Source organism: Balaenoptera musculus, chromosome 12 (genome assembly GCF_009873245.2).
Source record: "Balaenoptera musculus isolate JJ_BM4_2016_0621 chromosome 12, mBalMus1.pri.v3, whole genome shotgun sequence".
In the NCBI taxonomy this organism is placed as follows: Eukaryota; Metazoa; Chordata; class Mammalia; order Artiodactyla; family Balaenopteridae; genus Balaenoptera; species Balaenoptera musculus.
The window spans coordinates 17,603,334-17,630,127 of record NC_045796.1 but is presented as its reverse complement, the minus strand read 5'-3'; the positions used below and the strand labels follow the sequence as shown (position 1 = coordinate 17,630,127).

At 43.3% G+C, this 26,794-nt stretch overlaps 1 protein-coding gene and 1 pseudogene across 3 annotated transcripts in view; both read left to right on the top strand.

Annotated features, from left to right (window-relative positions):
• SASH1 (SAM and SH3 domain containing 1) overlaps positions 1–26,794 on the top strand; it is a 251,479-nt gene that overhangs the window by 165,100 nt on the left and 59,585 nt on the right. For all 3 annotated transcript variants that reach the window (XM_036870941.1, XM_036870939.1, XM_036870942.1), the window contains exons 5-8: positions 13,845–13,885; positions 16,095–16,181; positions 18,511–18,623; positions 25,863–25,964. In XM_036870941.1, coding sequence (XP_036726836.1) covers positions 13,845–13,885; positions 16,095–16,181; positions 18,511–18,623; positions 25,863–25,964 — 343 coding nt within the window. The remainder of the gene's footprint in view (positions 1–13,844; positions 13,886–16,094; positions 16,182–18,510; positions 18,624–25,862; positions 25,965–26,794) is intronic.
• LOC118904877 lies at positions 19,830–22,013 on the top strand (annotated as a pseudogene).

The window sequence follows — 26,794 nt, the reverse complement described above, 5'->3', positions numbered from 1 at the left end:
CAGTGGTGGAATTCCAATCCAGGTCTGTTTATCTGACAGCGCCAGGCCTTTATCATAGTCTCCACGCCCAGGACCACACAAGGATGGATGCACTTAGGGAAGACAAGTGATGGGCTAGGCCTCTAGTGAAGTTTAATTGAATAAACACTTTTCATGTTTCGGCTGTACGGACGAGTATGCTAGGCCCTGGAAAGATGAACAGGATAGGAAAGGTCGCCGTCCTCTGACACCCCGAAGAAGACAAGACACAGTGATGTGATGCCCTGTGGGCACAGTGCAGAGGCACTGAAGGAGGAGGGAGAGTCCACCCCTGCAGGGAGGGGCGGGGCCGAGAGCCACGTAAATTCCCTATCAGTCAGGCTTCTGTTGGAGAAGCAGACGTTAATAGCACTTTGACCTCATGTGTCTGTGGAGGCTGCTTCCTCTTTGTCCAGTGATGTGGCCTGAAGTCAGCAGGACTGGCACTTGGGGCAGAAATGATGTGGGAAAGTGAGGAGAGAGGACAGATTGCCGCCTACAAGGATGGGCTGAAACCCAGTCATCTTCAGTACCCACCCGCCCAGCAGAGCCTCCATGTCAGGAACCTGCAGGAGGGGCTGGCGTCCTTCCCCGGGAGGGAAACAAGCCACAGGCCCAGGATCGGAGACCCCGAGGAGGAGACTGGGCAGGAAGGCGAGCGCTGCAGCCCAGCTGCTGCCCTGCCACTCAGTGACCCAGGGGACACGTGACGACATGTGTTGGCCTCAGCAGGGCCTCATGCCCTGCACTGACCCTGAAGCCCAGAAAGAAAACAGCTACTACTCTACGCCGCTTCTTCTTCTGCTTTGCGCGCCTCACGTGAAACATCTCACGGGGCCCACGCTGACCCTGTCGGGGGAGGGGATCTGGGAAACGTAGTCCAGCTGAGCTAAGGTAATGGACTGCAGATCCACCACAGCTCCCCCCAAGTCAGGGCTCAACCCCGCCCCCGACCTTCTGTAAAAGCTTTGTCCAAATAAAACCTCACAGTCAGGATAACGCTTGAAGCATATCGGCGGCTTGTTTTATCTTAGTGTATTCTGTATTCTCTTCTGAAGATCTCACTGGCAGTACTGCTTCCGTAGTTTGGAGGTGGTGGAGTAGAAGGATACAAGGAGGGGATGGAGAAGGAAGGATGGGCACGCGTTTCCCATTTTCTATCTACTGGGTTACAGCAGTGGTTCCAAGCGCGTCCGCAAGGCAGAGTCAGCTGGAGAGCTTGTTGAAGACAGACCCTCGGGCCCCGCCAGCCCCAACGAATTGGATTCTCCAAATGTTGGACTCCGGAGCCTGTAACAAGTTTCCCAGAAGGTTCTCAGCAGCAGCTTGGCTTTAATGAACCTCTGCCAAAACCTGTTTCTTGTCAGTCGGATTGAAGCTCTGTGCTTCTTCTCCACACCTCAGTCACCAGTGGAATCCCGGGGCCGCTCAGGTGATGCTGGTGGACGTCAGTTATCGTCATGGTGTTCCTGCAGTGCTGCCTGGTGTCCGAATCATCTCTAGCAGGTGCTCGTGCGTCACTTCAGATAAAGCCACAGAATCAGAAGGAGGAAGGATGTGAAGCAATCCGAGAGCAAAGTGAGACCAGCTAGCGGAATTACAAAGTTCAGGGAGGATGTCGGCAGCCCCTTAATGGCTATGAATGTGGAGGGCACGAGGATGTGACAAAGGAGATGTGTGGGGATTTAAAAATGAGATCTGAATGGTGACGGATGTTAACTAGACTTACTGTGGTGATGATTGCACAATATATACAAATATCATATCACTGTGTCGTACACCTGAAACTAATATAAGGTTATACGTCAATTGTACCTCAATTTAAAAAATGAGATCTGAGAAGATAGGAAAGCTTGAGTTCCCATTTTCATAGTATTTATAACACCAAAAGTTTTCATCAGCTGTGTCTGAAGGAATTAAAAGTGAAAAAAAACAAAAGAAAGACTGTGGCAGTGGTTGCTGTGGAAAGGACCCGATCCCTTGTGCTGCCAGCCAGGAGACGTAGGGCTGGCAGTGGCTCCCACGCCCCTGTCCTAGAAGTGGTTGGTCCCTGTGCCTCCAGCACGTGATCAGGCCACCAGGAAGGGCCCTGCACGCCCGCAGCTTCTTCCAGCTTTGGCCTTCAGAGGGCGGCTTCACTGACTCCCCTGCTCCCTCCCAACAGCTGACAGAAGAAAGGCTGGCAGCCCTGGACCCCGCATCCCTCCCCAGGTTCTCTGTGTCCAGATGGCACAGCGGCCAGTGTGGCCGGCGTGGCTTGGGTGATGGTGAATGGGAGCCACTGTTTGTTTCCACTGAGAAAGTTCTGACCCGCTTCCGGAGCCATCGCCATGGAAACAGACTGAAGAGATCATTGAAAGGAGCCTCTTTTCCTCCTATCTCCCCGCTCCCTTTCCCCATCCTGAGGCTCTAGCTGGTAGGGGCCAGCTCTTTGCAGCCTGGCTTTCCCTGCTGGTCCATGCAAATTTGATAAGAATACCAAAGGGCGGTTTTCCTTACTGTGCCAGCCTCTGCTGGGATAAATTACCCCATATGCACCCTGTACCAGGCAGGGTGGCCGTCCATTGCCACACCCGTTCCTGAGCTGGGTCCTGCATCACGCGTACTGATAACCAAGCGGCCTTCCAGAGGAGCAGGCAGGTGCTTCCCTGTTGATCCAGCCAGCCTCAAGTCTCAGCCGCGTTTCCTTGCAGAAAAGCCTTTCTTGGACCACATATTTATTACACATATGCAGTAAATTTTAAAGGGGAAATAACTAGAAGGAAGGAATAATTGTGCTCTATTTACAGAATAAACAGCAGCCATTAAAAATGTAAACAAAGCTACTTACAGGTTTTTTTTCCTCAATTTATAAAAGCTAGCTTTTGTGGTGAAAATAATGTGATAAAATCCTGTTTTGTTTTATTTTGGTTTTGACCGTAATTTAGTAATTCTGAAGATAATAAAAACCTAAATAAAATGTAAAATTTGGGACTTCCCTGGTGGCACAGTGGTTAAGAATCCGCCTGCCAATGCAGGGGACACGGGTTCGAGCCCTGGTCCGGGAAGATCCCACATGCCGCGGAGCAACTAAGCCCGTGTGCCACAACTACTGAGCCTGCGCTCTAGAGCCCGCGAACCACAACTACTGAGCCCGCGTGCCACAACTACTGAAGCCTGCGCACCTAGAGTCCGTGTTCCGCAGCAAGAGAAGCCACCGCAATGAGAAGCCCGCTCACCTCAACGAAGAGTAGCCCCCGCCCGCTGCAATTAGAGAAAAGCCTGCGTGCAGCAATGAAGACCCAACGCAGCCAAAAAAAAAAAAAAAAATTAAAGTTCGCATCGAGGCCGTTAAAGGAAGGCATTGGTTTTTACTGTTTACACCAAAACGAGAATGAACAGAAGTTCAAGACCTTTTTTTTTTTTTTTTTTTTTTTTTTTTTATTTAACGCTTTAATTTGTATGCCTGTTGAGGAAACATCGAAAGTCAGAGCTTGACCTGGGGCTGCAGCCTCCTGCAGCCAAGTCTCAAACTTAAATTGCACTGTCAGTGCCAGTAATGCACATCGTTTTGGCTTCAGGCTCACAGTGTCGTGAATCTGGTTTTAGTAGGAAGGACATTGGATTGGACGTCAGAAGAGCTGAGTTTAAGCCCAGCTCCGTGACTTAGGGACAAGTCACTTCCATGAGTACTCCAGGCCTCAGTCTCTCCATCTATGTAATGGGCTAGTTCTTTCAGGGTCTCTGTGAGCCTGAAATCTGATGAGATATATATATGAATGTGCTTGATAACCCAGACCAACCAATGCTTTATAGAAGTTTGTCATTTTTACTTCTTAACAACCAAATCTGCAGTGTTGAGGCACACGGGGGCATATTTTTTTCATATAGCAAGGAGTCTGGAGGTAGGTATTCCAAGGAATTATTTCCTCTACTCCCGTATCCTTAGTATGTGACTTTCTTCCTTATAATAAAATGACAACTGCTGGGGCATTCTGCCCATGTTTCAGGCAGGACCAAGGGGGAGGGCAAAGGGCAAAAGGTGTGTCAAAACTGAGTCATTTCTTCTCACTGTGAAAACACTAGCTTTCCCAGAAACACCCTGCTGTAAAGTTCCAGTTATGTCTTCTCGGGCAACCCAGACACCTGGCCTCCACATGCTGCAAGGAAGTGTGGGTGGGTGAGTAATTTAACAGGGCACACTGCCACCCAAGCCAAATCAAGGTTCTCTCAGTAAGAATGAAGACGAGAATGGATATTGAAATGGAAGTCAACCGGCCTTGCCAGTGATGAGCACTCTCTCAACCGTTCGTATCTCACAGTGCGTCAGTATGATCTACCGAATTATGTTGTATGCTCCTGAAGGTATGGACCATGCTGTGTGCATCTCCTTCATCCAGCTGCAGAGGGCTTCATTATCTGTACCAAACATGAAACACTGAGCAAGAAATCATCCTTGGTTGTTTTTATAAGAGACTGACTAGTTATTGATGCCTTTTTTATGAACTTCATAAAAAAGATACTATTACATAGCCTCCACTGTGTCACGTGGATATTCTGAAGATAAGTGAAGGACTTGGGAGGCATTATAACTTCTCGGTGCTGAGATAGACGCCGGTACTTTCCGCAGTGCCATGAGCATCACAGCTGGCATCCACAGCAAGGTTTTAGACAGGTTAGACCCAGCAGGCCACAGATGAAGAATATGGCCCAGATGGAAAAGAGGAGACGCACTGAGAGGCTTTGGAAACCTTGGAGGATGACCATCTGCGATCCCAGGTTAGACTTTCCCTGCCTCCAGCACCCATCTGTGGGCATGTTGAGCTCTGCACTTCTGCACTTTGTATAGTCTTAGCCAGAGTGAAGTTGTGGCAACGACGCAACTAGGCCATGGGCCTCCATTGTGGAGAGATGGCTTTTGGCTGCTTTTCAGACAAGAAACTCAAACTTCTGACAGTGTCCTGCATCATTAACTTTCGGCATAAATTACCAGTTGGTGCATGAAAGGACACACATCTCTTTCAATGCACCTTTGTGAAGGATTTGCAGACTCAACAGGGGTGGAGCCCTGCTCTTGGCCTGGAGAGCTTGTTGGTCACCTCTGAGGTGCCAGAGAACCAACCCCTTCCATGTTGAGAAACTAAGTGCATTCTAGAGAAGGACTACGAGAGACTTGACCCCACAGGGAGAGCTGGGTGAGAGCAGAGGCCAGCAGTCATCATCGCTGGCTTCTTGGTGGTGGTGCTTATCACGTGCAGGCATGTTCTAAACACCATGCAAGGCACAGTTCACTGAAACCTCTAGAAAACCCATATGATCAGTAATAATATTGTCCCCATCTTGCATAGGCTGAAACTGGGATTCAGTGGGACTAAGTGGCTGGTCCAGAGTTGCTAGTTAGTACATGGTAGAGCTGTCTTTGAACACTGGCACTTGGACTCCAGAACCCACCTTGTGAGCCATTGTGCTGGGCTGCTTCCTGGGTCGTGGCCTCAGAGGAACATTAGAGATAATGTCATTCATGTCTAGATACCAATGAGCTGCCCATGCATCTCCATGTTGACATCATGTTCAATCATTCGTGTATTTTTTTTCACTCTAAGGAAAACATGGACTGCTTTCGTAAAGTGCAATTGAGAAGTGGAAGAGGAGTCACTATGTCCATTCTAACTATGTGAGGGCAGTTAGTGTTAAAAAAAAAAATGGCATGCTTTGCAGTAGAAGAGATCTTGTTTAAATACCTAGAACTTCCACATCCCTAATATAATTAGCAGAGGATTGAGGGATAACAAAAATGATTGTTGTTAGAAGTCAAGCTGCACACCCAGGTTGGCTGTGTCTTTCTATTTTTCTGGATAAGATTCTCCTCTTGAGACATCTTGTATGGAAGGAATAGGCTCACCTACAGTGATTCTGATGGCAGTTTTAAAACCAAAGATATTATAAAGCAGAGGATAGAATAAGAAAAAGTTGAAGAGGCCAAAACTCAGGGCTAGAAATTTCAAACTTTTCAAATGTTCTTTTAGCACTTTCCAAGTGTGAGAATTTGAGTTGTGTGGTAAGAGACCCTCTTGAAACTGGAATTAAAGACTGGGTGGTATTCTTTTTTGGGGTGGGCGGGGCTTGTACCGCGCAGCTTGTGGGATCTTAGTTCCCCAACCAGGGATCGAACCCACGTCCCCTGCAGTGGAAGCGAGGTGTCCTAACCGCTGGATTGCCAGGGAATTCCCTGGTATTCTTGCTTTGGGACAATATCCACATTTAAACCTGGAAACCCTGCCATTTCTTTTGGAGAGTTAATATTACATGATTGATGGGCCCTAATTATTTCCCATGATATGTATCCATATGGAAATCTACTCAACATAAATGAAGAATTATTTAGTATACACTGTGCTGAACGCAGTCAGCTAAATTGGTTCGGTTCTTACTGCTTAAGGAAGACAGTAGGATATAAGCAAATATTAATTATACTATGCTGAAAAAAATGGATAAAGTGTGTTGGCATCTTGTTCAATTGTTGTTGTGATTTCTTTTTATTTTTGGAAAATATGACATTAAAAAAATTTTTTATTGGAGTATAGTTGATTTACAATGTTGTGTTAGATGGTTTTTGTTCTGTCTTTTTTTTTGAATTCTGAGAAAAACATGATTGCTTGTATGAAGTGAGATTGAGAAGAGGAAGAGAAATCACTACATCCATCCAAATTTTTTAAGCAAGTTAATGTAAGAAAAATAAGAGAAGGAGGAACCTTGGTGATTCGAAACTGCTGGAGTCTAGAATAGGGGCTGAGTAGCGGCAGCGCTCAGTGGGATGAGGCTGGTGTCATCCTGCCCAAAGACCAGCATATTCACGTGTTTGAGGCGGCTCTGGGGAGTAGTTATAGAGGTCGCGTTTACTGGGAACTCACCAAGTGCCAGGCACTGCCCTAAGCCCTTTATAGTCACTGTCTCCTGTAACTCTCCTAACAACCCACCAAGGTAGGCACAGTTTTTACACCGCAGTTTTTACTTCACATAAAAAAGGGAAAATACGGCTTAGGTTTGCGGCAGCGCTGCCACGGGTGTGCCTGACTTCTGAGCCTGTGCAGTGTCGGCCATGGCCTTGGATTTGGTTCTTGCCTTGATCACTTAGGAAGTGACCTTGCAAACAAAAGCCAGAAAGTACAGGCCAGGAATAGACTGTGAAATGAAAGAAAAAGCCCGTATGGAGAGTGTTCACCAGGGTGACAACATGTCACCAGCGTTGTCAGTTGTCATTGGTGCTGAATATTCAGGGAGTTCTAACAGTAAGCCAGCCGCTTGGCAAGAGAGTTACCTTCCATCCCAGCCAGTGAATTGGCAAGCTAATTTCCAGTGCGTGTATGAAATACAATGGTTGTTGGCCGGGAAGGGCCCCATCAAGGGTAAAGCAAGAGATGACAGAGGGCACGGAATTTAAGGAGGCACTTGCTCCCTGCATCCCCCCAACCCCAAGAGTGAGCGCCCAGCACTGGGGACCCTCCTATTCCTCACCCCATGGCTGGGGAAGGGGTGACCCTTAAATTTTCATGGCAGACAGTGGATAGTATGAGCTGAATTTTGTTTCATATTTATTTCTATTAAATAGAGAAGAAATGCTTCTGTATGAAAAATACCTTTGCTACCCAAAGGATAATAAGAAATGTCAAATTAAGGAATTACCTATTTTACACAAAATGATTTGTCACTAAATATGAAAAATATAAATGTGAGTAGTTTGTTATATTTAGGTAAGGTATAAAGCAAAAGAAGGGAATTCCCTGGCAGTCCAGTGGTTAGGACTTGGCGCTTTCACTGCTGGGGCCCAGGTTCGATTCCCTGGTCAAGGAACTAAGATCTCACAAACCACGTGGTACGGCCAAAACGAGAAAAAAAAAAGAATAAAGGAAAAGAGAATATTAACTACTAAAAAGGCCCTCAACCCATTTACCTTCTTCTCCCTCCCCCATGCACGTATAATTCAATAACACAGATGCCTCAGTCCTTTTGCTGCATCTTGAGGAAAATTGCTGCTGGCTTTGGGGACTGCCTTGGCAGGCCAGAGGATGATGCAGGCAAAGACCCAGACACAGCAAAAGCTCTGATTCAAAATCCAGCAGGAAATAAACTAATATATATTAGTGTATTTCCGGAGACTCAAGATAAAGGAACCTTTAAAACCTCTTAAGTATACATTTTCCAGTAACATATAACACATGGTCCTTTCTTAGAAATGAGGTTAGAACAGTTTTTCTTTTGTTTTTTGTTTGGTTACAATGAAGTTTCTGGACAGTCCATCAGAACAAAAACACAAAGTCTGTTTTAGAAATTCCTTTATGCGTGGGCATTTGTTATACCTTTTTGGTGTGCCAGCCTAAGTATGTAACAACGAGATAGAGCTGTCTCTGCCTGGAGGTACCTTAGGCTATTTATCTATAAATAGACAGAAGAAGAAAAATGGGTTTGAGCCAAATGATGTGGCTTCCTTTCCTTCGACAAGCAGACAAGAGGACCATGCAGTAGTAACACAACCGAATCCTGAAAAGTGTTTTTGAAATACTTAGTTCTTATAAACTCATAGGCCATGTTCACATTTGGGGTTGAAAACATGCTCTCTCCTCACAAATCCTTCTGAGTGTCATTCCAGGAACTTACCCAAGAACCAGGCTAGTGTATCATGTGATGTGATTTTCTTTTACGTAAATGAGAAGCAATATGTTCAGTGAAGTGGGTGAAGCTTTGGACTCAGACACACAGTTAAGTCTCTGACCACCTCTGTGTCTTTAGGCAAGGTGGACTCCTATATACAAACGTAGTAAAGAATTTCGTTTTGACCTCTGTTAGTTTCCTCTTTCACTCTGGTCTTATGTGGATCTCTGCTGTGAAACAATAGATTCAGTGGAAAAATAGAGCAACCTAGAATTTACCCTGTATGGCGTCTGAGGCAGCAGTATCATCTGTGTTAAATTGATTTTAGTATTAGTCTAGCCAGAAAGGTAAAAGTGTACTTTCCTGGTTTTCCTTCTCTCCACTGGCCCCTCCCCGGAGGTCCCATTGCCTGCTTCCCCTTCTTTTCCTGACCCATAAAAATTGGATTGCCCTGGAGCTCAGTCTCAGCTTCTGTTCAGTTTCAGTTGGTCTCCTGGCTTCAAATATCCAAGTGACTTCCAAATTCTTAACTCCAGTCCTCAATGAGTCCCCTGAACTTAGACCCACATATCCAACTATCTCTATAATATCTCTGCAGGGATGTTCAACAAGCACCTCAAACTGAACGTGGCCAAAGTAGACCTCTTACTTCCTCCTTTCTTTCCCTACCAGTCTTCCCCAGTGGAGGGAGTGGATGTCATGCCAGCTTATCATTGAGGTATCTGCTCACCTGTCACCTCTTCAGAGAGGCCTTCTCCGTCCATCCTTTCTAGAATTCTCCCTACTTCTTGATCTGCACCCCCCATCCTAGCTCCAAGGGAACAGGGATCTTACCCATCTTTTATTTACTGCTATGATCTCAGTGCCGCAGGGATGCCAGACTCAGAATGAGAGCTTGATAAATATTTATTGAATGAAAGAAACAATGAATAAATGAATGAGTGAAAATGAAGGAAGGAAGCAATTTAACAAAGAATTTGCTAAAGACTGGAGTGTAGGATGAAAAGAATTGGCTCAGGTCTGGGGATGCTGTCCCTTAAATTGATTTTTTGATCTAATTCATGTATTCCTTATAATTTTCTGAAATGAATTTGGCCTTCAGGGAGGACTAGAGTAGTTTTAGGGGTCTTGAGGAAAGTTTACACTTACGCAGTTTGGGGGTCTAATAGTAGTAGTTATTGATGAAAAGGTACTAAGATTGAGTTCAGAGACTTTAAATGCAAAACTATTAAATGCTTTAATAGATTCTCAAAGTGCAACCGAATATTAATTATTGCTTCCCAGTCATTGAAATCTGCATGGAAATCCCCATCCTTTTTATTACCCTGTTGACAGTGAAAGTGATGGCTAGAAATAGGCTGCCATTTTCGTCTGCAGTATCTGGCTGGAAGGATGTATTACGAGGAGGCCTCTTTGTTTTGTTTTGTTTTTATAAATTTATTTATTTTACTTATTTATTTTTGGCTTCATTGGGTCTTCAGTGCTGCGCGCGGGCTTTCTCTAGTTGCGGCGAACGGGGGCTACTCTTCGTTATGGTGCATGGCCTCTAGGCGTGCAGGCTTCAGTAGTTGTGGCACACGGGCTTAGTGGCTCTGCGGCATGTGGGATCTTCCTGGACCAGGGCTTGAACCCATGTCCCCTGCATTGGCAGGCGGATTCTCAACCACTACGCCAGGAGGGAAGCGTGAGGAGGCCTCTTTGGAACTGACTTCTGAGCATTAATTTCTTCCACCAGGAGATCAGTAAACGACCCCTTCCACATGCTGCCATCCGAATTTGGAATTTGGTGACATCATTGATTTTTGTTCCTGCTGGATGAATTTTATAATCAGTCTCAAGGAGAAAGGAGATAGCATTTTGCATTGCTGCTCTGCCAGCTTCTGTTTGCAGGGAAAATTCACTGCATCCAAATTAAACTTGGTATGGCATCATTTTACCCCCTTTGTAAATTGATGAGCTGGTGGGGGGGCTCGTGCTTATGAAACATTGGCTTGCTATCTTTGACCAGTATCTAGATTGTGAACTGGTGAAATTTTAAATACAAAATCCCCACTGGCTACCATAAGCAAGTTGAATAAAGAAGCTACAGTGCCATCTGCTGGCATTCTGGGGGAAATGCAAATGATGACTAGAAGAAGCACCTCTTATGTAACAAATAGATCAAAAATGCAAACCCAAGGGTAAATATTCAAAACACATGATAATTTGAAGAAGGTAGATAAAAATAATGAAAAAGTTCTAAGCCAGCTTTTTATAGAGGAAAATACAATTATATTTTGTGATAACTATGTAATAGTGAGAGCATAACTTTTCTGTAGTATGAATTTTGGAGTGTTTTTACGGTATTAGATATTCCCATTGGGCAGAACGAGTGAAAAATGGGTTGAAAACTTAGAAATGAGCCTTTGGACTTTTGAAGAATCGTACTGAGACAGGCAATTTTATATACACTTCATGCAGATAGGGAGAGTCCTGTGTATTTTGGAAAGACAACCAGGGTAGCGATCCCTCAGTACAGCTCCTTGCTGTTCTGTAACCAGTCAGGGAAACGTGCGCCACTTCTGTAATTTCTGGAGACCATGGTTTTCTGTAAAATTGGGATTGGATTAAACGATGGGCAGAATTCCTTACAACTCGATGAAGTGTGTTACTCTAAATCAACAAAGGACTGAAGAAAAGTACTACTTCTTTAGACCATTTTCCCATGAAAATATTTCTTTTAGAAAAAGTGAAAGACATATACATATTTTTAGTTTATTACATAGGTAAGTAGTTTATCAAGAGCTAGGGATAGTTGATATAGTTGGTTGTAAGCAATTAGGTCCTCAGTGTGTGAGTATAAAAATAATGTGCCACCTCCTTTGCCATCAGAGGTCATCTACAGAAAGCTTGGTGATGGTGCTGGTAGATCATGGCCAGTTGAAGTAGGGTTGGGCTGAGGCGTATTACCATGACTTTGAGCTACAAATGCAACAGAGTAAAATTTAAAAAACAAAATGGAAGTATTCAAACCTTAGCGTAAATATTATTTTCGAAGGATTTCCTGCCTTAATCCCCAGTCAGCTAGCCAACTCTCTACTCAGCTGTCTGCTGGTATTTGCCTTGCTCCTACTTCTGTGGCCTTGAGCACCTTCCTGGCTTGTGTTTTTGTTCCTTGTCTTCATCCTCCTCCCCCTTCCTCGCCCCCTCCCCTCCCCCACCCCATGTCCCCCCCTCCCTTCCCCCACCCCATGTCCCCTCCCCTCCCTTCACCCTCCCCATGTCCCCTCCCCCTCCCTCCCCCCACCCCATGTTCCCTCCCTTCCCCCACCCCATGTCCCCTCCCCCACCCGATGTCCCCTCCCCCTCCCTTCCCCCACCCCATGTCCCCTCCCCCCTCCCTTCCCCCTCCTCCTTCTGCTGTTGCTTCTCCTTCTTTGCCTGCACTTTGTTCATGTTTGTCACCCTCCCTCCATTGTACGTCCCACTTCTTCATGATTGTCCATGTACCTTACTCACAATAGCATCAACACGTTTTTGCCGAACGAAGGAAACTGAAATAGCTATTTCATAGAAACCTTTCAAGTAAGCATATGTTTAGGGATTTTCTTTTGTGTGTGTGGATTGGAGGGAGGAGAGTATATCCTAGAAGCTAAATGTGGCGAAATGTGCTGACGAGGTAGATTTTCCATACGCTTTCTGCGTGGGCAGCGTGGTAGAAAGGGCAAGAAGCTAGGCCTCAAGTCTAGCTCTTCAGCAGCTGAGTCCTTTCCCCTGTTTTCTGTTCTTTGCTCTTACTCTATCCCCTCATGGACAGTAGAGGTCTGTCAGGCTTGGGTGCTAGTCAGAAACAATTCTCTTCTCGCAGACGTGGGGTCTGAAGGCGCTTACAGGGCTCAAGTCTTCAAACGGCAGCCAGCAGTCAGCCAGCGTCGATGCAGCTGTTCCGAAGAGAGATGGCTTATCATAGGTGACTCTGCAGGAGAGGAAGCCCCCTGCCCCTCTCTGGTCACCTTAAGTTCTAGAGGTCCTTCTTTTTACCTGCCAGGTAGGCAGAAAATCACTGCTAAGTGACGGGGACGTTCTGCTCCTCTTCCTGATTGGTTCAGTGGAACTCTGGCCTCTCATGCTTTCTCACACTAAAGAGTGTTTCGCCAGATGCCACCTCCACCCTCCATCCGGGTGGATGTACGAGCAGTGAAGGTTCAGGTGTAAACCCCCTGAGCATCCCTGCTTCTGTTCTGATGCAGGTTCCTTCTTCCTGGTTTTCCTGGTCAGCAAGCTCAGGGACACTGAACTTGCCCTCTCGGCTCTGGACCCACCTAGCGGAAGATTATGCTTCACCTCTACTCTTCCCCTTTTGAGAGAACCAATTTTAACTTTCTTTGGTTTCCCTGCCTTCTTCCTTTAAGTTGCTATCTGTCTATGTATATTCTGGAGAAAGGCTTTATCGCCTGGGTTTGAGGCCGGGTTCACTTTTCAGGTTATTTGCGTTCATCTGTATCCACAGTCACACACTGGCAGCTAGGGTCGGGGAGGGTGTGGCCCAAATCTGATGCCCAGACATGTGTTAATGAACTTGGACACATTTTTAGAAATATTGAATTATTTGCCGTCCTTAAAAATGTGGAGCTCTTGTAAAAGAAATGTAGACTTCTGGCTTCTCTTTGAAATTGGAAGATCTAGAGAAACACGTAGTGCACTTGCCAGATGGCAGCAAGGGACCAGAGGAGCTACATCCTAGCTGCCCCCCTACTTGGGGCATCCAATCTCCTGTTGCTTGATGTCCACAAACCCCTGCACCCCCCTTATTTGTCCTCCAGGTGACCAGTTTACTCATCTGCTGGGTCTATATTCTTATTATTATTTACCTTCTCTTTCCCACTTACATGAGAGACTTCTCAATGGCAGTAACTTAACATGTAAATAATGATTCACAGAAATGGGAGGCACTTCAGCAATCAGCCAGTGAAGTCCGTTCCCTTCATTTAATGTAGGTCTTACCCTGGAGTGAGCCTTTAATTAGTGTTGACAAATGGCACCTAAGCCGGTTTCTAGAAAGGCAGCAGATGGCTGGGGAAGGCCATTGGTAAATATTCTGTAGAAATTTCCCTGGCTCTCCTAAGTTGATTGATGCTGGGTACCACTAGTTAGGAGGGTTTTCAGTCCTCACATGAAGGTAAAGCTCCCTGGTAATCACACTTGTTTTTCTTTTGTAGGAATCCTCTTCATAAGTCACACTCGGAAGACAGCTCTGTAGGTCGGTACCACTTTTCTTGGTTTAACCATTTTTAATTAATTATTTTCTTTTAATACTTTGCGGAACACATAAGTATGTGAACATACAAAAACCACAAAGAATCCTTCCACCCAGAAATAAACATTGTTAAGATTTTGATGTATAGCTTTCCTCTCTTTTTCTGAATTTGTTTGGGTTTCAAAAAAGCATTATATGGATCGTATTCTACAATTGAATATATCCTGAGTGTGTTCCTACATGATTGAGTATTTTTTACAGTAAAATTCTTAAGTCTGCATAATATTCTGTCATATTGGATGTGCCATAATTGAATCAACCAATCTCTTCTTTGCTGGGCATGTAAGTTGTTTGCAGTTTTTTCTCTATCACAGAGAAATGATGCTACCACTAAAAATCCTTGAACCTATCCCTGATCACGTCCTTAGGATAAATCCTTCTATTTGGAACTTTTGAATGAAAGATCATGCACAATTAAGGTGTTATAAAATCCACTCTTGATTTTGTAACATTTCTTCTGTTTGGGTCTAAGAAAGCCTGGCAAAGTAATCATGATTAGTTGCATAAGTGCTCAAATCAAGCTTTGGTTTGGATTTGAATCATGACTACCAACTTTACTAGTTATGACCTTGGGCAAGTCATTTGCCTCTCTAAGCCTCGGTTTTCTCATCCACCAAATGGAAACAAGAATACATCATACGTTCATTGTGAGTGAGTATTAAATGAGATATGCCATTAGATACAAAGTGCCTGGATATGGTAAGTGCGGGATAAATGTTAGCTCTTGCCATTTTTTTCTTAAGCTGCACGTCCATTTCAGAAACATTAAAATGGGAGAAGGGGAGAGTATAGCTTACAAGAAATACATTCTATTCCCAGATAGCTTGTGAGAAAGATTGAAGTAGTGATAATCCTACTTCACTTTAACCTTCCATAGCTGATATTTGCTGTCATGTTTAGTCCAGAGGCGGCAGGCACCTTCCAGATTCTGGGTACAGAGGCAACCTCAGGCTGGCGGACTCCAGTTTCCTTCCCAGAGTCCTGTGGATTGTCAGAACATAACGAGGGCATCCCGCTTTGACAAATAATGCCCTTAGCCTGGGAGCCCCTTGCGCGGGGTTTCCACGGGTCTGTTCTGTGCCACACTGCCTGGCACCGCCAGTCTAGACTGTGGAGACCAACAGTTCATCACTCCGCTGGGCCCTGTTTCCAGCGGCCATGGAGCAACCAGACACGGAAAGGTGACGAAGCCGCAGCTTTGGGTGTGCCCCGTCCACGAGAGCAGATAGAGCTGCTGCTGCTTCGTTTTATTTTTAAAGAATAAAGGACCACCCTCTTCTTTCCTTTTCCTTACTTTCCCCCTTTCCTCTTGCTTTTTAAAAGGTATTACATGTTCCTGATGATCACAAGCTGACCAGATATGAAAAATGTCTAGCCATGGCAGTGAATTTGTTTTCACTTCAAAGTCACCCAGAACAGTCTGGGAAGAAATGGGAGACAGGAGGGGGGGACCGAGTTGGGAGATGTCACAGCAGGATAGCAGCCTGCTTTTCTCATCATGGTGCCCTGAGTGAGCTGTAGGGAGGTCAGCAGGTAGCCTGAGTATCAGAGAGGTGGGAATCGTGCCCCACCTATGCCCTAGCTAGACCCATGCCAATCCCACACCATAGAGAAATAGCTGGTTCCACGGGTCTGTCAACCCCACAGACACGTGGAACCAGCTCTACTGACCAGTGTGCACAGCACATACCAACCATTCTGTTCTCTTCATTAAACCTGGGATAACAGAAATAAATCAAGGGTAGATCAACAACAGGAATAGCAACAAAACAAAGTTAACTTTTTAAAGTACCCTATTCGTGGTTCAGTTGAAATCATTGTGGCTGAGACCAAAGGGGGAAAACTATACCACAAGACAAGGCAGAATTAGACACACTAGTTAAACAAACATCAAAGTGAAAATCAGAATGCATGTTTTGCCTGCTTTTTTGATGTTTCTTTATTTCTCATCTTAACCCTACTGTACCATTTCTTGCTCTTAGGAAATTTGCATTTCTTTTGAACAACTTTATAGGCATTTCTAAGTCTTTTCACAAACTGAAAGAGAAAAACTGTCTTTTTGTGAAATCAAAGTATTCTTACAAGCTTTGAATTGTAAGGAAGAGGCTACTTTTGTTATTAATGAATTTATTGCTTGTGCCTTTTTTTAAAGGAAAAGGAGATTGGAAGAAGAAAAATAAGTATTTCTGGCAGAACTTCCGAAAGAATCAGAAAGGAATAATGAGACAGACTTCAAAAGGTACTGTAACACAGCTGGCAGACAGTAGGTCCTTTTAGCTCTAAAATGTTAAGAAGCCTGGGCTGCTAATCTAAATGGTTGCTGTAAGTTAGAATAAGTCATTGCATGTGCCCATACGCTGTGCAGCCTTTCTGACATTCCTATCATTACTTTAAGACTTCATCCCAGTGGGGTTTTTTTTTTTTTTTTTTTTTAAATCAAAGAAATCAAAATGGAAAGAGTTCGCAGTCCTTTCTTTTATAGATCTGGCAGCAAAGGCCAAATCTTTCCTTTTCTCAGTCACATCAACCTCAGGGAGATCTTTACTGGCCAAGATGGGCCCTAAAATGGTCCAGAAAGTCTTAGCATTTGTGAGTTTTGGACCCTCCCCCCTGCCCTGCCACTTGGGGCCTTTGCAATCTTCTGAACTTCTGATGCTTTTCTGTGGCAGGGACAGTTATGGGGTTGTTACCCCTGGAAACTCTGTCTAATGGGCTGACATCATGGGAATTTGCCCGGGCTGCTTTGTGAAGGCAGTCCTGCCCTCCTCTTAGCTGTGTCTTTTGTTGTTGTTTATATAGTAAGTAAATATGTCATCCCTTTGAGGCCCAGTTATATAATTTATGTTTCTCCAGTATTCAGACAGGGAGGGGAAACGAAGCTACTTCCAGATTCCAGTCTGGCTGGATAAGGTTATCATTAGATGAACATTTTTAGTTGCTCACCACTGACACAGCTTATTTTCTTTAACAAAATCTTGGTGTCCTAGCCTGTGCAGAATGCTTCTCCAGTTATTCCTACACATGGAAATGAGAAAAATGGACACAGTGTATGTCAGTGGCACACCTGGGTTCCTTGGCAGCCATCAGTGGGCTTATTTAAGTTGTCCTGCTGTGAGAGTTATTCTTAAGCATTCCCAGTTTTTCCTTTTGAGACACACCCAGCATCACTTATGATTCAAAGTAAACCTTGGATTCTAACAAAGTCTTATTTAGAAAGAAGGAAAAGGCGAAAGAGAGAGAAAGGGATGGAGGGATGAAGCCAACAGTTTACCGGCTCACGTGGATTTCTTTTTAAACCCAGGCAACTCTCTCCACCACTCCCCTCCACCACTGGAGGCGAGGCAGATATATAATGGTTCAAAGCTGCAGGCTCTCCCCTCCCCTGGCACACACCATTACTCTTCCCGCACAAGGGGCTGAGTGGCGAAGGGCGCTTGAGTGGTGTTTCTGGGCTGATTGATTACAAAATGGAAGTGAGATAAGGAAACACAGGGGAACATAAATTCCAAGGTAGGTCCTGAGTGAAATGGGTTCCCACAAGTCTGCAGCCAGACTCATTCGGTCCATCCGTCTATACTGCGGGCAAATGAAGCTAGAGCCGAGCCTCCTGATGGCACTGATTCTAGTAAGGTGTGTATGGGAACAACAGGGTGGAGGAGAAGGATGAGGGGTGAGAACTCCGGCTGCGCATGACAGCCCACCTTCACCGACACACTCTCCGCACACGCTGATCAAAGGCACATACGCTGACGTGGCTCACGTACATGAGACGTGATGGCAATTTTGCTTTTCAAGAAAACACTAGGATTCTAACTGAGGGATTCTCTTTCCCTCTGCAGTTCTGGCTGCCTTCAGTTTTGAGCTAGAAGTCGAGTTCCCCTCACAGTTTGGAAACATATTTATGAGAGTGATACTTTCGGATATATACATAGATAGTACCTTCCTTCTAATGATCTCCAGACGTTTCACACCTGAGATGATATTTATTTGCGCGTGCCCCCTGAGGAACAGCAGTCAATAGATTAGTAGGGATCTAGGCTTTCACCAGGATGCAGGTTTTGTTCTGCAGCAGACGCTGTGACCTTCAAGTTCTCTGTCGTGAAAGAGGGTTTCCTCTCCCTCCTCTGCAAAAACATCTTGTTCATGTTTGAAATGGAAGGACGGCGAGAACCTTCAGCCGAAGGAGCCTTGGAGTGCTTGTTCGCTCTAGTCGGGTCTTTAAATTAGGTCTCTGCCTCACCTGTCACTCCAGACTCCCTGTCAGCCTTCTTCCAAAACTCCTCCCCTAGACCCTCCATCACAAAAGTTCTGATCGTTTTGAAGGATTTGTTTCCATGGTAACATCCATTTGTTCTTGGAGCTTGTTTCCGAGTGAGGTAGGCTCACTGGCTTCCTAAAAAGCAGCGCATTCCTGGTCCTGTGGCTCCATCAATAACAGTGCTAGACGGTGCGCCTGAATTACATCCTTCTCTAGTCCCAGATGACAAGCCTTCAAGACTGGCATCCTGTTTTATCTTTTTTATTTTCTTCTTCAACTGTTCCTATTGTTTTTCTTCTTCGATCTCTAGGAGAAGATGTGGGTTATGTTGCAAGCGAGATAACAATGAGTGATGAGGAACGGATTCAGCTGATGATGATGGTCAAGGAAAAGATGATCACCATTGAAGAAGCACTTGCTAGGGTAAGAGTGCAGATGTTTGGTTTTCATTTGTGAGCACTGGACCTCCTGACATTGAAAAATGTTGGGGGATTGCTACAGACTGAATGCCTCCACCCCAACCCCCCACCCCCCTAAATTCATATATTAAATCCTAATGCCCAAGTCATGTTATTTGGAGGTGAGGCCTTTGGGAAGTGATTAGGTCATGAGGGTGGAGCCCTTATGAATGGGGTGAGTGACCATGTAAAAGAGGCCCCAGTGAGCTCCTTTACCCCCTTCCGCTGTGTGAGGACACATGCTGTCTGTGAACCAGGAAGTGGGTCCTCACCAGACACTAAATCTGCTGGCACCTTGATCTTGGACTTCCCAGCCTCCAGAACTGTGAGAAATTTCTGTTGTTTATAAGCGACCCGGTCTATAGTGGTTGGTTATAGCAGCTCAAACAGACTAGGACAGGTACATCAAAGGGTATAGGAATATACTGATAAGATTGATAATGATAAATTACTAAATAACCACCAAAGAAAAAGTAAATACAACCATTATAAGCATTAGTTCTATAAGATGCCTTCAATAAACTTTGACTAACCTAAAAGTCAAGCTTTATCTATAAACCTTAAACTTTTGCTTACTTTCATTTCTGAGTAGATATTACAGTTTATTGTGTCATATTTTTTTGCTCTGAGTTAAATTAAGCACTGAAAGAAGCCTAATTAACCTCTAGGACACTGGAGTAGTGTTTGTGATAGCAAGACAGCAATTCTTAAGAGATGTCCTGCTTTGTTGTTGCCCAGCTAACTGGCTGATTAATTCTTGGATTCTGACTTTGAATACTTGGTTCGGGATGGTGTAGACAAGTCATAAATTAGGCAGGTTTAGAACTTTCAAGTCACTAAGGAATCATTGAACAAGTTATGACTTTACCATTAAGCAGAATCTCTAAGGTCTGAAACCTTGAAATAGTGACAGACATACTTTAGTTTAGTATACCTGACTCTAAACCTCAATAGTTTAAAAAAAAAAAAAGGTTTAATTTGTTGCTGAGACAATGCTGGAAAAAAAAAAGTGCTTGAAGGGAGTGGGAGGTGGGACCTGTAGTGGGAGACCTGAGGGCCAAAGTCTCCACCAGATGCCCATCTGCCAGCTTCTCTCGCTCTGTTGATTCGGAAGAGCAGAGGTGATCTTGCCTCCAGCGTCTCTGGGGACTGAAGCAGTGCCCAGGCAACGATGGAGCAGGTAACAGGTGGCAGGGTCTTGTCCATGCTGCTGATCACCTGCGCCTGCCCTTCACCCTCAGTCTGGTCTCCCTGCTCCACCATGCCTTCAGCCACCCCGTCGAGCTGCCAGCTAGGGCAAAAAGTCCACCAGACATCTCTCCAGTGCCATTCCTTGAGCATGTCATAGCACTTGAAAAAAGTCCAACTGAATTCCCAGAAAATGCATATGAGAAACACGGACCTGTATTAATTTTACCATGGTAGGCAAGATGTTTACTTACGTTCTGGTGAGTGATGCTGCTACGTTGCTGTTTTTAATTGTAAATTTGAAGATCTAAATGCAGAAGATGTCTGCAGGCATCTGACACCATCTGTGTTTGGAAAGGGAGTTGCATAGGATGTATCTAACCCAGTTTTCCTGGGGCAGAAGAAAATGTTAAAAGTGTCCTTAACATAGTCAACTTGAGGTAGCACGTTTCTATAATTGAAAAAGAAACAAAGGAATCCTTTCAAAGTTGGGGAGAAAAAAAATTTGTTTGATGCTCTTTCTGAGCTGATAATTTTAACAGCTAGCCATTGTTTGCATGGAAAGGAAATCAGAAGTCAACTCCCTGAAAAGGTGGCACAGCTGTATGCAGGTTGGATGGAGGGTTTAGCCGTGGAGTCTGTCTGTTGCCAGGCTGGCTGTCTTTGCCTAATCTTAGGATGGAGCTCATCAAGACATCAATAACATTTTCTACAAGGCAATCCAGAAACACAGATTAAAGAAAAAATTGATGACATTCTCCAAACTTTATTAGATTCTGCACACAAAGGTGGGTGTCCTTTGACAGATGATGAAGTAACAGGGAAGCTTGTTGGTCTGCCCTTGGCAGGGCAACATACATCCTTGGCTACTAGTGTCTGCATGGGCTTCCTTTTAGCCAGAGAGAAAACACTTCAAGAAAAACGAAGGATCTCCCTCCTTTAACTTATGATCAGCTCAAGTATCTAAAATTTATTTGATTGCTGTATAAAAGAAACATTAAGAGTTAGACCTTCTGTAATGACCATGATAAGAATAGTCCTTCAGGGCATCAGGCATGTGTTTCTCCCACTGTCAGTCAGAGTCTAAAAGACCCATAGGTATTTAATGCTTTCATGTTACTAAAGAATTATTTTAATCTGTTTCAGGTGGCTGTCTAATTCTGTTTTATAAGACATTCTATAAGAGGTTAAAACATTTGCATTTTGAAATTTTTATGCGTTTTTACATTCAGCGTAGCTAAGGAGGAACTTGGAAAATAATGTTAATTAGCTACTCCACTGCACTTTTTGTATTTGAATTTTCTAAAGTTATGCCCCTTAAACAGTGTATTTACATAAACTAGCTAGTAAATATTTGCGGTGTTCAGGGCACTGACTTGCACAGCCCTTGGGGCACATGGAACACAATTCAGAGTTTGTTAGACACTAATGTACTTTGATATATATTTCAAAGATTCAAACATTTTTTTTTTAACCATAAGTTCACATGCTGCCATTTAGACACAATTAACATACTGTGATCATTTTACCATTGTTCAGATAACGTTGCCTAGCCTAGTGCTTTTCTTTTACAGTGTGAGAAATTCAGTTCTGAAGACTGTGTGTGCAGGATGTTGATGTGGTCCCTGTAAGAAATACTAGGGTTGGTCTTGATTTACCAAGAAGATGTAATATTTTCTTTTTCTTTGACTTGTTAGGAATACAATAACTTGTGTCCTGATTGGTTACACGTCATATTTTTGCAACATTAATGAATTTAAATGAATTAATTGGAAAGTTTGGGGAAAAAAAAAGACCCATATAGGATGTCTAGACTTTAATCCTGATAGGACAACCCAGCATCAGGAGAGAAGTTTGCCTGTGTGTCATTTGGAGCTGAGTGTATCCCCCAATGCGTCGTTGCATTTGAGAAAATTTTGCCTGTGTTCAAATGAATACAATTTGGTCCACTATGCTTTGTTTATATGAATTTGGTCTCACTGCTGAGTATTTTCCCCCTGTGAAGTATACAGCTATGATTCACATTCCTGAAAACCCAGTTGTCAATACAAAGATGAAAATGAAAAAGCCTGCAAAGAACTAATATGTGAAACACCATTGTCAGCTGCAAAAGCATTTGAAGAGAATGAAGTTTACAAGATAACTCTGTGTACACAGTGTGTAATTTTAAAAGACAGCAGCTTAACTTATGATTTTTATATTTTATTAACTGAATAGTTCCATCAAATCTAACGGCATTTCAAACATTTTCTAATGGTTTTATGGTGGATACTTACTCTGTATGCTTTAAGGAGTCCGGCACACTGGTTAAAAAAATTGTTTAGGGAGATCTAGAGTATTAGCGTATTCTAGACAACACAATTTACAGGTGCTAATTTTAAGACTGTTCCTAGCTCTTGGTGAGTAAGTTCAGGGTATTCAAATGTTGGACTAGTTCTGCAAGGTATAGAAAGCCCATGAGACACTTGGAAGCTACAGGTTATTAATTTATCTGGGTAATTTATGTGGTGTGTGTGAGATTGGGAGGGTAAGGAATAAACTCACTTTTAAAGCTTTGCGTAAAGGAGGGCACTATTGTTTTGGAATGATGGCACTCAGCCGTGATGGAGCTGTGTTGTTGAAAAATATGTCCTTTGACATTTTAACTGGAAGCAGTGTCTAAGGAAATTGAGAGAGATTTATGACCATGATTTAATAATCATGTTCCCTAAAAAATAGTGTAAGTATCAATATTGATACTAAACAGTTGCTCATGTAATTTGATCTCATTACTAAATATTATGTATTTATCCACCTGATAAATATGTGCTGGGTTCCACAAGGTCATATCTGTGTGAAAGTCCAAAATAAAGTCCTTGTGAGATTTGAAAAACAAAAACAAAAAACTTGATGTTTGTCACTGTCTTGACTGATGTTTTGGCATGGTGAGCTTTTCTTAATGCCAGCTGTCTTACATCAGGTTCCCTAGAAGCAGAGCCTGAGATGTGGATTCTTGTGCACATGATTTATTGAAGAAAAGCTTTCAGAAGAAACCTGTAAGTGAGAGAGGGAAGCAGGAGAGGCAGAGGAAGAAGCTGGACAGAGATGTGATTTCAGGAGAAGTCTAGTGTCAGCCTCAGCCTGATCTCACAGGGAGGGGTGGGGAGCTCTGGAAGGTGAATTGCACTGTGGAGTTTGTCCTGCCAGAGAAAAAGAGGCTGAAAGCTGATAGGGGAGGAGGGAACAGCCTTCTAGGCATCTGTGGGAAGACAACGCCTGTCAACCATGGATAGTTCTCCTGAGAAGGGTATATAGATGTGAGTCCATATCTACGGTAACTGGGAAATCAGAGAACAGTCTTTTACAGAGTCTGGGCATCTGGTATACCAGAGCACAAGATTATGAGCTGAGAACCTATATAAATTATTTCCTTGTAGCAGGTATTGTGCATCAATCATAGGAATGTGGACAGCTAGAGAGGCTCATGGAGAGAGTCCATAGGAGAGCAACAAAGTGATTGAGGGTTTTTTTAAATAGGTCTCTTGGGTTGGAATCGGAAAGGATTTATCTCAGAAAAGAAGCAGAAAAGAACTTATTCACTGTCTTCAAGTATATGAAGGGTTATTAGACAGTACATCTTTAGGATGTACTGCACAGTGTTTTGTTTTCATCTCTACTGAGGAGAGCATAAAAGGAAATGAATGAAATCGCAGCTGGAGGGGATTTAGATTAAATATAATAGAAATGTTCTTTATAATAACTACTCTTAGAAATGGAAACATTTTAGAATCTCTCTCCATAAAGGTCTTTAAGATAGAATAAGCATTAACCTACTGCAGATGGTCATTCCTCTAAGAATCATGTCATAAACTTCAAGTGTGGGAAAACTATGAGACTAGGGAAAGTAAGATATGAAGGTAGACAGATGGACAGACAGACCGACACCCACACCCACACTTTAAAATGTCATTATTTTAAAACTTCCAGAATTAAACTAAAACTCTATAAATTTGCTTTAAAATACACAAGTTTCTCAAATGAACATCATCAGTTGTCTTTGGGAGCAGAGTGGAACACAAAAATGTGATTATGTAAACAATAACCAGGGTTTTTTCATTGTAAAATGCACTTTAAAAAATTGTTAGAGATCCTGTTTTGTTTTGTTTTTTTTTAATTAGGAAGTTAAAAAACAAGGTAAATTTGGATAGAGCACAAATCTGAATCTTTATCAGAAGAAGCACACGGGGAATTCCCTGGCTGTCCAGTGGTTAGGACTCTGCGCTGTCACTGCTGAGGGCCCGGGTTCAGTCCCTGGTCGGGGAACTAAGATCCCACAAGCTGTGCAGCCAATAAATAAATAAATGAATTTTTTAAAAAAGAAGAAGCACATGTACTCTTAGGTACCAACGTAAATGATGGAAATGGACAGATAACAAAAGAAAAATATTAAGTCTGTTTATGATTGACTAGTGAGGAATTTGTTTTGTTTTCCTAAAGATGAAGATTTTATTTAGTGCTTCCTAGAAAGTAGAGCAGAGACCCTGAGAAAACAAATGATAACCCCCCTTTTCAGAGGCAGCTATTTCGATCATACAGGAAGAATAATGCATTTCAGAAACCAATATATCTAGAAAGGAAGAGCATTCTAATATGTCACTTAAATGTATTACAGAGATTAGAACAATATTAATCCCCCTAATATACTAGAAAGATTAAAATAATATTAAGCACCTGCATAGCAAAAGTTCAAATACCTGGAGTTGATGTGAACTTTGAGCTCTCTCTTATCTGAAACCACAAGGGTGATAATAATACCATCATAAAAAGTCTGTTGCATGGGTACAGTATACTAAGAGCTTTGCTGCATTATCTTACTTTATTCTGGTAATAGTCCTGTGATATAGTTTATTGTCATCCCGTTTTCCAGGTGAAGGAACTGAGGCACAGAGAGGTTAAGGAATTTGCCCAAGGGCTTCCAGTTATTTGGGAGCCCTTACCTGTTAATCAGTACTGTCTGCCTCCCCCTCATCCATTGCCTGTCACAAGTATGCACAGAAAAGAACTTCATAGTAGAAATAATGCTTTGGAAAGTTGCTTTTTCCTAGAGGAGTGGCATTGCCACGTCCACACAGCTCCAGTGGAAAAGGACGGTCCTGGCACCATCTCCTGGGCTGTCAGGTCAGATTGTATCTGCTTTCTGGTGTCTTGATTCATGGAACATGATTTGATCGATGTCTTAACTTCATATCCAAAAACTGTTTTATAACAGAATTTTAATGCTGTGACAACTTAATTGTATTCCGCACAGAGTTAAATTTTTATGTATTTTATGAAAACACACCTGGAACTTCTCACATTGGCCATTCTGAAAGATCTTTCATCTAATTCTGCTAGGTTAAATTTGTTAATTTTCTGTAATATTTCATTTTGTCCTTCTGTGTTTTTCAAAAAGTAGAAACCTAGTTTTTAAGCCCGAACTTTAAATGTCTCTGAACATATTCTAGATATCTAACTGCTATTTTCCTCTCATCCATAGGATCCCCAATAAATCCCATAACATTTGTTAGGTGATAACATTGAACTGGTAACATGAGGCAGTCTAGAACAAAACAAGCAAGCGATTTTTAAAAATCAGTTTCAGGCTTCCACCTCTGTTTTACTAAAATGTCCTTAGTCTACACATCTTGTCTTCCACAAAGAAAGGTAATCCAAAGGTCAAACTACAGACAATCTCTGTTATCGAACTTCTAATTGAACTGATAAAGGTGTTTTGATGTCGGAAGATGGTGGAGAAGGAAAATCAAGGTTCTTTTTGGAACACAAAATACAAAGAGTCCGTTGTGTCTCTTGGCTTGATTTAGATGAAAACTTGCAGGGAAGGACGTGTTTCTCCTTTCATTTGGGTGACCCTTGTCTCTGGCTGGCATTTAGTCACCAACAGTGGTGCGAAGAAGGTGCCCAAAGGATTCATTCTGCTGCTCGGTGGACAGCCTTGGCCATCACTTCCATTTCAATCTTCCATTTTCTCTTGTTGCAGCTCAAGGAGTATGAGGCCCAGCACCGACAGTCAGCTGCCTTGGACCCCGCTGACTGGCCAGACGGTTCTTACCCGCCATTCGATGGTTCATCAAACTGCAATGTAAGTTTGCTGTCTCTTTGAGCCTCTTAACCACTCCTACTAAAAAGGGACAGCCTACACAATTTCAGCCTTTAGACTTCTTTGTGCAGTCACCAACTCCCACCTGGATCTGGAAAGAGGTGTCTCTTCTGACGTGTTATTCTTTTCTTTACCTGGTAGCTGGGACAGCGCTATTCATGCTGGTTTTTTTTTAATTGAGGTAAAGTAGACACAACTTAAATTTTACCATTATAAGCATTTTAAGTGTTCAGTTCAGTGGCATTAAGTACATACACATTGCTGTACAACCATCTTCACAACCCACTTCCTGAACCTTTCCATCATCTGAAACAGATATTCCATAACCATTAAACAAGAACTCTCCATTCTCGCCTCACCTTCCCCAACTCCTTTCCTTCTGTGTCTGGTTTATTTCACTTAGCACCATGTTTTCAAGACTCGTCCCTGGTTTATTTCACTTAGCACCATGTTTTCAAGACTCGTCCACATTACAGCTATACTAGAACTTCATTCCTTTTTATGGATGAACAATATTCCACTGCACATATATACCACATTTTGTTTAATCATTCATCTGTTGATAGACACTTGGGTGTTTCTCCCATTTGGCTATTGTGAATATTGCTGTTATGAACATTGGTATACAAGTATCTGTTTGAATCCTTGCTGTCGAATCCTTTCCGTATATACCTAAGAGTAGAATTTCTGGATTATACGGTAATTCTATATGTAACTTTTTGAGGACCTGCTATACTGTCTTCCACAGTGGCTGCACCATTTTCCATTCCTGACAGCTGCGTGAAAGTTCCCATTTCTCCGCTTCCTCACCA